This window comes from Elephantulus edwardii, unplaced genomic scaffold (assembly GCF_000299155.1).
Source record: "Elephantulus edwardii isolate Elephantulus edwardi_28Jun2011 unplaced genomic scaffold, EleEdw1.0 scaffold00017, whole genome shotgun sequence".
NCBI classification, from domain to species: Eukaryota; Metazoa; Chordata; class Mammalia; order Macroscelidea; family Macroscelididae; genus Elephantulus; species Elephantulus edwardii.
The window spans coordinates 29,236,250-29,246,441 of record NW_006399767.1 but is presented as its reverse complement, the minus strand read 5'-3'; the positions used below and the strand labels follow the sequence as shown (position 1 = coordinate 29,246,441).

At 39.5% G+C, this 10,192-nt stretch overlaps 1 protein-coding gene across 1 annotated transcript in view; it reads right to left on the bottom strand.

Annotated features, from left to right (window-relative positions):
• Positions 1-2,151: 2,151 nt before the first annotated feature.
• The window catches only part of LOC102869251 (HLA class II histocompatibility antigen, DO alpha chain-like), a 14,035-nt gene continuing 5,994 nt past the window's right edge, over positions 2,152-10,192 (bottom strand). The window contains exon 6 of the mRNA XM_006882198.1: positions 2,152-2,346. Coding sequence (XP_006882260.1) covers positions 2,152-2,346 — 195 coding nt within the window. The remainder of the gene's footprint in view (positions 2,347-10,192) is intronic.

Sequence of the window (10,192 nt, the reverse complement as noted above, 5' to 3'; positions counted from 1 at the left end):
TTGTGACTGAGGTATTTCACTCAGCATAATGTCCTCCATTTTGAATAATATTGCATGAGTTCCTTGTTTTTCAATGCAGCTAGTATTCCATTGTGTGAATGTACCAGAGCTTCTCTACCCATTGGTTTGCTGATGTGCCCATAGGTTGTTTCCAACTCTTTGCTATTGTGAACAAAGCTGTGGTAAACATGGATCTGTATATATCTGCTTGGGTGGTGGTTATGGTTTCTTTGGGGTATATTCCCAGTAGTGGAATTGCTGGGACAAATGGTATTTCTATTTGCAACTTATTGAGAAAGTACCATACTGCCCTCCACAGTGGTTGCACCATTTTACACTCCCATCAACAGTGAACAAGGGTTTCATTTTCTCCACAACCTCACCAGCATTTGTTGCTTGCTGTTTTGTTGAATTTTGCTATTCTTACTGGGGTGAGATGATATCTCATAGTTGTTTTGATTTGCATCTCTCTTAGAGCTAGGGATTTTGAACATTTCTTCGTGGAACATTATGTGTTTGTTGGCCATCTGAATGTCTTCTTTGGTGAAGTGTCTGTTCATATCCTGTGCCCATTTTTCAGTTGAATTGTTTACCTTTATTTTGTTGTGGTGCTCAAATATTTTATAAACTCTAGATATAAGTCCTTTATGTACATGTCATTATCAAATACTTTTTCCCAGTCTGTGGCTTCCTTTTTTACCCTGTTGGAGAAGTTTTTGGATGTGCTTAGGGATTTGATTCTTAAAAGGTCCCATTCATCTATTTTATCCTCTCCTGATTGTAGATTTTTCAGGATACGTGGAGGACTGTTTATGTTGTGGATTTGAAATTCTAGAATTCTTCCAAGCATTTCTTTAATGAAGTTCATAGTCCTTGGTTTTAGTCCTAGGTCCACAATCCACCTAGGGTTGTTTTTTTTTTGTGTATGGAGTGAGGTGTGGATCTTGCTTGAGTCTTCTACAGATATTTTTCCAATTTTGCCAACACCATTTGTTAAAAATAGGCTGTCGTTTCTCCATTTAACTGATTTCATCTTCATGTCAAAAATCAGTTGACCATTGGTAGATGGGCTGATTTCCAGGTTGTCAATTCTATTCCACTGAGCTATGTGTCTGTCATTGTACCAGTACCATGTTGTCTTGACCACCATGACAGTGTAGTAGGATTTGAAATCAGGGAATGAGATGCCTCCTATCTTCTTTCTATTTTTCAGAAGTGTTTTGCTTATTTGGGGCTTCTTCCCATTCCAAATGAAATTGGAGATTGCCTTTTCCATATCATTGAAGAATGGGATTGGTATTTATATTGGTATTGCATTGAACATGTAAATTGCCTTTGGTAGTATTGCCATTTTCACAACATTAAGTCTTCCTACCCATGAGCAAGGGATATTCTTCCACTTCTCCAGGTCTCTTTTTGTTATTATAATAATATTTTATAATTTTCTTTGAATAGATCCTTTGTGCTTCTGGGTACATTTACTCTTAAGTATTTAATCTTGTGATTAGCTATTGTGAGGAGTATTATTTTTCTTAGCTCTGGTTCTGTATTTTCTTTGTCACTGTAGAGAAATCCAACTGATTTTTGTATGTTGATCTTGTATCCTACTTTGCTGAATAGGCCCACTATAGTTTTCTTGCTGAGTCTTTAGCGTTTTCGAAGTATATTATCATATCATCTGCATAGAGAGAAAATTTTACCTCATCTTTGCCAATTTGTATACCTCTTATTTCCTTCTCTTGTCTTATTGCTATCTCTAAGACTTCCAATACAATATTAAGAGAGCTGATAGTGAGCCTCTTTGTCCAGTTCCTGTTCTTAAAGGGAATGCCTTTAACCTCTCTCCATTGAGAACAATCTTGGTTCTGGGATTTGCATAAATACTTTTTACTATATTAAAGAAATTCCCCTCTAATCCTATTTTGTTGAGTATTTTAATCAGGAAAGGATGTTGGATTTTGTCAAAGACCTTTTCTGCATTAATTGATAGGATCATGTGGTTCTTGTTCTTTGCTTTGTTAATGTGTTGAATTACATTGATTGTTTTCTTATGTTGAACCATCCTTGCATCCCTGTTATGAATCCCACTTGGCATGATGAAAATTATTTTTTAAATACGTGAGCTTATTTATTTGCCACACATAGAAAATTCTATTTCTGACTGGATTCGGATTTGGAAGTAGAAGCTTTCAGAGAGGACAGCTTCTGTCTCTTGGCGATCTGCTCCTGGCGTTTCTCTTTGGCCTCCTTCATTCTCTTGGCTAAAAGCTTAGCATACTCTGCAGACTCCTCCTTATTCTTCTTGGTGTGCAGTTTCTTAAGCGAAATGCACCTGTGGCACTTGTGCTACAGGACGTATGGAGTAACAAGACGCTGAATCTTGGGCGCTTTGGTCCTGGGTTTCTTGCCTTCTTTGTTCAGTGGCTTTCTCACAACATATTGACAGACATCATCTTCCTTGAAGAGGTTGAAGAGTTTGCAAATTCTGCTGGCTCTCTTGGGCCCCAGGGGACATGGCACAGTGGTATCAGTCAGTCCTGGGATATCCTTATCCCCTTTCTTGACAATGACCAAGTTGAGAACACTCAGATTGGCATCCACAATGCAACACCGGACAGATTTGCGCTTCCTCTCTCCTGTTCTCCTTGGTCTGTAACAAGAGTGCCCCTTACTCAGCAGCAGATGAACTCAGCCATGGGTCAAGACACCCTGCTTCATGGGGAAACCTTGCTTGTCATTTCTACCGCTGATCTGGACAACATATCCCTTCCACTCGTCACTGAGAAAGTCAGCAGCAACTTCTGTGGCCATTTGCTTCTCATAAAATGTATGAAGTTTGTGTTCATAGTCCACTTCAATGAGTTTCTGGCAGCCAGTGGCTGGGAAAGAGATGTTCAGCTTCATGGTGAAGCAGCCAACGGCCCCAGCGGTGCCAAAAAAAAAAGAGCATGAATTATTTCTTTGATATATCGTTGGATTCTACTGGTCGGTATTTTATTCAGGATTTTTGCATCTATGTTCATAAGAGATATTGGGATATTGGCCTATAGTTTTCTATTTTGGTGGTGTCCTTTCCTGGCTTTGGTATCAAGGATATGTTTGCTTCATAGAATGAGTCTGGAAGAATCCCATCTTTTTCTATTTTCTGAAATAGATTATGCAGATTTGTCCTGGAAAGGGTTAAACCAGGTGGCTCCTTGGAGGCAAGGATTCTGAGGCTCCGTCTAACATAGTTTGGACATGTTGTTAGGAGAGACCAGTCCTTAGAGAGGGACATCATGCTTGGAAGGGTGGAGGGACGGCGCAGGAGAGGAAGGCCCTCTATGAGGTAGATTGATTCAGTGACTGGGATAATTAGGATGGGAGTGTCGGAGACAGTGCAATTGGCACAGGACAGAGTGGAGTTTAGGGCTGTTGTACATGGGGTCGCTATGAGTCGAAGGTGACTCAACAGCACATAACAACAACAACAACAATTTATGTAGAATTGGTGAAGGTTCTTCTCTGAATGTTTGATAAAATTCACTTGTAAAACCATCTGCTACAGGACATTTTTTGATTGGAAGTTGCTGTATTACCTTTTCAATTTCTTCTTTTGTAATGTGTCTGTTTAGATGTTCAATTTATTTGAGTATAGTTTCTCATAATACTCTAACGTTAGGCTTTTTATTTTAGTTGGTTCTGTTGTGATGTTGCTTGATTCATCTCTTAGTCGGATTATTTGTGTCTTCTCCTTTTCTTTTGTTAGTTTTGCTAGTGGTTTGTTGATTTTATTGACCTTTTCAAAGAACCAACTCCTAATTTTGTTGATAGGTTCAATTGGTTTTGGTTTTCTATTTCATTTCTTTCTACTCTAATTTTTATAATTTCAGGGTTTTTAGAGGGTGTCAGGTTTTCTTGCTGTTCTTTTTCAATTTTTTGGAGATGTTGGGTTAGAGAGTCAATGGTCAATTTTTCTTGCCTTTTGATTTGTTTGCTTATTGCTATAAATTGACCTACTGTTTTGGCTGTTTACCAGAGGTTTTGGTAAGTAACTTTATTGTTTTTACTTAGCTACTTTTACTTCCTTTTTCATACACCAAAACCTTGCTTCCTAATTACAGTAACATCATTATTATTATTATTATTATTATATTTGTTATCATTTCAAAATAACAATACAATATTACTATTAACAAGAAGAGTCCTGGTGGTGCTAGGCTAGAAACTAGAAGGTCAGAGATTCAAGTCCACTCAGAGAGGCCTTGGAAGAAATCCTTGGCGATTTTCTTCTGAAAAACCAGACATAGCAAACTCTCTGGAGCACAGATATTCTCTGATACACACAGAGTCACTGTGGGTCCAAGCAGAGTCCACTCAAACTTATGGCCTCTGGCTTAGTGTTACCAACCAAACCAGTGAGTGAGCGTCCTCCTGGACCCTTCATTTTCATGAGTTCTAGTTGCCTGCTCTAGTGGAGATCCAACAAAGTTTGTGGTGGGTACATTAAAAAAACAGGAAAAGAAGAAAAGCCACCCTTTTTCTTCTTCTTCACAAGAAAGTAACTTTTTTTCCCCCTTCACAAGCTTGCACTGTCACAAGCAAAGCTGTTCTTTTGGTCTTTTTCTTGCGTCATTAAACTTTGTACTTTTCCTTTGAAGCAAAACACACACAATCATCTTACTCAAATGCAGTCCCCAGTACCAAATTTCCACAGAAAGCAGGTTCTTTCTATATCCCTGATACAGAAAGTTTCTCCTCCTCTCCTTCTACTTCAACCTGAAGCTTCTTGAGAATCCAGGCTTTACTCTTTGTGAACCACACAATCTAGTACTTTTCCAAAAGTAGTTATTTAAAAAATTGTGTTATTATTGGGGAACTACACTGAGTGCTCTTTAGAGGTAAGGATGGAAAACTTTATCTCACATGTTTTGGGCATGTTGTTGGGAGAGGCTGAGTCTCTGGAAAGGGATACCATGCTTGGGAAATCTTCGACAATAGGCTCAAATACCTCAAAGTTGATGAGGAAGACTCAAGATAGCATAGGGTTCAGAGCTATTGGACATAGAGTCCCAACAAACTGTACGTGACTTGATGGGCCCTAACAACAATAATTAGTTTACAAGCCATGATATTTTTAATTCCTTCCTTTTAGTTTTAAAGTTGGGCAATGAAAAAGGATGGCATAAGAAGAATCGATACCTTTGAATTGTGGTGTTAGAGAAGAGTACTGAGAATTCCATATACTGCCAGAAGAACAAATTAATCTGTCCTGGAAAATATGCAACCAAAGTATTCCTTAGAGGCTAGGATGGTGAAATTTCATCTCACATACCTTGGGCATATTGTTAGGAAATGCCAGTCCCTGAAAAAGGACATCTTGCTTGGAAAGGTAGTAAGTCAGAGAAAGAGATGAAGGCCCTCAACAAGCTGGATTGACATATGTAACTGTAACAATGGGTTCTAACATATAAGAAATGGTGAAGAAAGCACAGAACAGGGCAAGGCTCAGAGCTGCAGTTCATAGGCTAGCTGCGAGTCATAGTAAAAGCAACAACAATTCACTTACAAAGGCAGCTCTGGTGATCTAGTGGGGTAGGGAGTTGCACTTCCAACCCAAAGGCTGGTGGTTCAAATCTACCCGCTGCTCCACAAGAGCAAGATAGGCAATCTTTCCCCGTACAATATACAGCCCGCCAAGCCCCACTAGAGTGTCAGTTATGAATCTTTTCCAATTTGAGGGCCATGAGTTTGAGATTAGCTTACAAAGGAGCCCTGTTGGCATGGTGCATAATGTATGATGCAGCTGGAGTCCACCAGGTGCTCCGCACAAGAGGCACAGGTACTTTTCCCTGATGGTTTGCAGTCTCTGAGGCCTGATGGAGAACAACTGAGTTGGAATTGACTACGGTGTTGGATTTGAATTTGAGGTTATTAGAGTACATAATAAACATTTAATCTTTGAAAATTTGGAAGGAAAAGTAAAGAAACTCTTTTAACATTATCTAGAAAAGTCCTAGACACGTATTTCAGATATCTTAACTATGCAGAGAGTATTACTGCAATGAGAAACAGCGATGTAGGCAGGAAAGTTTCCACAAGATTGAGTCATCTAAAGATAAACAGAAACAAGGAAGCTCCTGTGAGGTTTTTTCCTCTTCAAAATAAAAGATAATACAGATAATAACAGCCATACAGATAATTTTTCTTTGATATTTAGACATTTTCTTGGAAAATTATTTCCCATCTTAAAAACAAAACAAAATCAAAATATTAAACTCACTGTTATCTTGGAAATTCTGGCTGTCAGTCTTTGAGAAAGGGTATTATTTCTCTTTCTACTATAGACCAGAGGGTAGATTTGAACTGCCAACCTTTCCATTAGCAATTACAGACTTTTATAAAGGTCTGTTAGCATGTTACACAACCAGAAGGGAGTTCTGGTGGTCTAGCGGAAAGTGTCAGAACTGCTGGATTTGATAAATGTAAGATGTTTAAACTAGTGCTTGGCACACTAAATAAATAAATAAATAAATAAATTTATTTATTTATAAATAAATCGAGAAAGAAAGAAAGAAAGAAAGAAAGAAAGAAAGAAAGAAAGAAAGAAAGAAAGAAAGAAAGAAAGAAAGAAAGAATCTTAGAAAAGAAATAATAATAGCAAAAATGTTAATAGCAGCAAAACTTAAGTTTTTAAAAATTGGGGCATGTCATCAAACACTTTGAGAGTAGTGACTACATTTCACTTTTTTTTTAATTTGTGTGTGTATGTGTACCGTCAAATCAGATCTGACTGGTACAGGAGGAGATTGCCCCTCCTTCTCCAGCAGAGCATCTGGTGGATTTGAACCACATACCTATAGGACTGCAGTGCAGCTTCTTGCCACTAGGCCACCAGAGCTCCTTTACATTTTGCTTTTTAGCCAGTAATTTAAGTATTTGTTGTGTAGAGTTTGTTAACAGCTTTAGTTTCCTTGGCTCCACAATCAACACTCTTGATACCAGCAGCCAGGAAATAAAAAAACTAATTGCACTGGGAAAGTCTGCAGTCAGGGATCACACCAGAGTACTGAAAAGCAACGATGTCAGTCTGGAGACTAAGGTGCATCTGATCCAGGCCATATTCTTAGCTATTATTTGCTATGCATCAGAAAGCTGAACAATGACTAGGGATGATAGAAAGAGAATCGATGTCTTTAAGCTTTGGTGCTGGAAAAGAATATTGAATATACCATGGACTGCTAGGAGAAAAACAGGTTTGTCCTAAAGAGGGTTAAACCAGGCTTCTCATTGGCGGCAAGGATTGTGAGGCTTCATCTGACATACTTTCGGCATGTATCAAGGAGGAATCAGTGCTTAGAAGGATGGAAGAACAGTGCAAGAGGGGAAGACCCTGGATGAAATGGATTGATTCAGTGACTGAGGGTAATTCAGTAATTGATTCAGTAATGAGGGTAGGTGTGTCAGAGACAATAAGGTTGGCACAGGATAGACCAGGTTTCAGGGCTGTTGTACATAGGAGTCACTATGAGTTGCAAGTGACTTAACGACACATTAGCAACAAACAACAGCTAATTATGGGCATGGGAGCTCTGATGGCCTAGTCAATAGGGAGCTGCGCTGCTAACCCAAAAGTCAGCCCTCTGGAGAGTCAATCCACCAGCCACAGCCTTGGGAAAAGATGTGAGTCTTCTGGTGATTTATAATCTTAGACACCTGTTGGAGGATCACGTATAGACTCAACAGCAATGAGTAATTATGTTAGGAACTTTTACTTGGAGTAAAACAGAAAGCTGACTGAAAAACTGTGTAAAGAAATACCAGGCAACTGGGAGGCTCAACCAGCTGTCAGGCATGGCGTTGGGACGCTGGGGAGACGGCAGTAGGAGGTTTCCAGGGGGTTTCCAGAAGACTCTGCTTGCTCAGATTTGGAGCTTCCACAGGAGACAGAGTCTAACCACAAGATGGAGCCAAATCCCAATTGATTAGCACTACCCACAAAAGGGTGGAGGGACAGCCAAGAGAGGAAGACCCAGAATGAGACCCATTGACGACTGTAGAAATGGTATTAAGTCTGCCGGAGAAGATGAGACCGGCTCAGGAGAGGGCCAGGCTCAGAGTTATTGTACACAGGGTCCCTATGAGTCACAAGCGACTCGACGGCACATAACAACAACATAGCAAAGAGAAGAACCTCAACAAAGATTGATACAGTGCCTGCAACAATGAACTCCAGTATGGTGGTGATTATGAAGATTCTGATCTGTTGTTCATAGGGTCCCTATGAGTACTAGTTGACTGGACAGCACCTAACACCACCACCAACCCTAAACCTCAAGTCCGTAAGTAGTGTCGCTGCTAACACAAAAACAATGCCTCTATAGCACTTTGAATCCACCAGCTGCTCACCAGGAGCAATTTGCAACTCCGAGGAGATTGACAACCGAGAAAAGCCACAGAAAGGTGAGCTGAGTTCCTACTCCCGGCAATGACAGTGAGTACTCCATGTGGCCACATGTAAACTGATAACATCTTCGAAGACTGTGTGTCCAAATAAGGACATGCTAGTAGGAATCACGGGCTAGGACCCCAACAATATCTTTTTTTAGGGGACACAATTCAACCCCTAACAGGAAATGTAGAAAGGAAGCATGCATGTGGGGATGGGAGAAAATGCTCCCTAAATCCTCCTCTTTTGTAGTGAGAAGGAAAGAGATCCAGCGTAAAGTTAAAAAATGAAGATTTAATAACATACACTTGTTATTTAGAGGTAGAAAGGTAGTATCTACCAAATAAATTCAAACTGCTAAAGCTATTGCCTCTGGTGATGAGAACGTGAAGTATCAGGAAGCTGAATTATCTTAGCAAACTCTACAGAACTCTGACTCATGCACAATATAATTGTATGTATAAGAGAACTTATTTTAACATTAAAATTATAAAATCGAATGAATAGATCAGAAGAGGGGATTTGGAGCTGTGTAGGTGACACAATCTTGCTTGGTAAAAGTAAGGAGGACTTGAAATACTTGCTGCAGCAGATCAAGGACTACAGTCTTCAATGTGGATTATATCTCAGTGTCAGGAAAACAAAATTCCTCACCACTGGGCTGATAGGCAACATCATGATAGATGGAGAAAAAATAGAAATTATCAATGATTTCATCTTACTTGAATCCAAAATCAGCATCATTGGTACCAGCAGTTGGGATGATAAGTATAGCACAGGAAAAGTCTTCTCCAGAGTTCTGAAAAACAGTGATGCCAGTTTAATGACTAAGGTGCACCTGATTAGGACCATGGTTTTGCCAATCATTTGCTATGTATCTGAGAACTATACACTGAATAAGGATGACAGAAAAAGAATTGATGCCTTTGAGTTGTGATGTTAGAGGACAGTACTGAATATTCCATGGACGCACAAAAAGAATAGATATGTCCTGGAGAAGGTGCAGCCAGAGTCCTCCTTGGGGGCAGGGATGGAGAAGTTCTGTCTCACATACTTTGGGCATGTTTTGAAGAGAGTCTATTCCTTGGAGAGGGATATTATGCTGGGAAGGTGCAGAGTCAGCAACAGAGAAGAAAAGCCTCAGTGAGAATAACTGACACAGTGACTGCAGCAATGGGCTCATGTGTGTCAGGGATGATCAGGGTGGTACAGAGTTCACAGGGTCGCTATGAATTGTCCACAACTTCATGACACCTAACAACACTTCTTGTCAGAAAAAAAGACACTTTTAATGGCTTTCTGAACTTATGACAGAGATCAGAGGAACATCTTTCCAATGATGTAGAAATTGACTTTAAGCAGAATATTGTCATAAATCAGGGCATAATGGAAATAAATGTATCTTGTAGTGTCTTCCAAGAAATAATGTATTCTTCTTTCTCTGAAAACAACCCAACCCCTTAACTCAGAGATGAATGTTCACCTGTTATGTTTGTACTATTGGATCTTGTCATTCTGGCCACACTACTCTTGTCTTAGATGAACACCTGTCCCAAATTTGGCCAGTCTTTTTTTTTTTTTTTTGCCCCTCAAGAATTTAGAATGTGGATCAGTGGAATAGAATTGAGAATCCGGAGATCAGCCCATCTATCTATACTCAACTGATTTTTGACAAGGAGATGAAATCAGTCAACTGGGGAAATGACAGCCTTTTTAACAAATGGTGTTGGCAAAATTGGAAAAGTATCTGTAAAGACTCAAGCA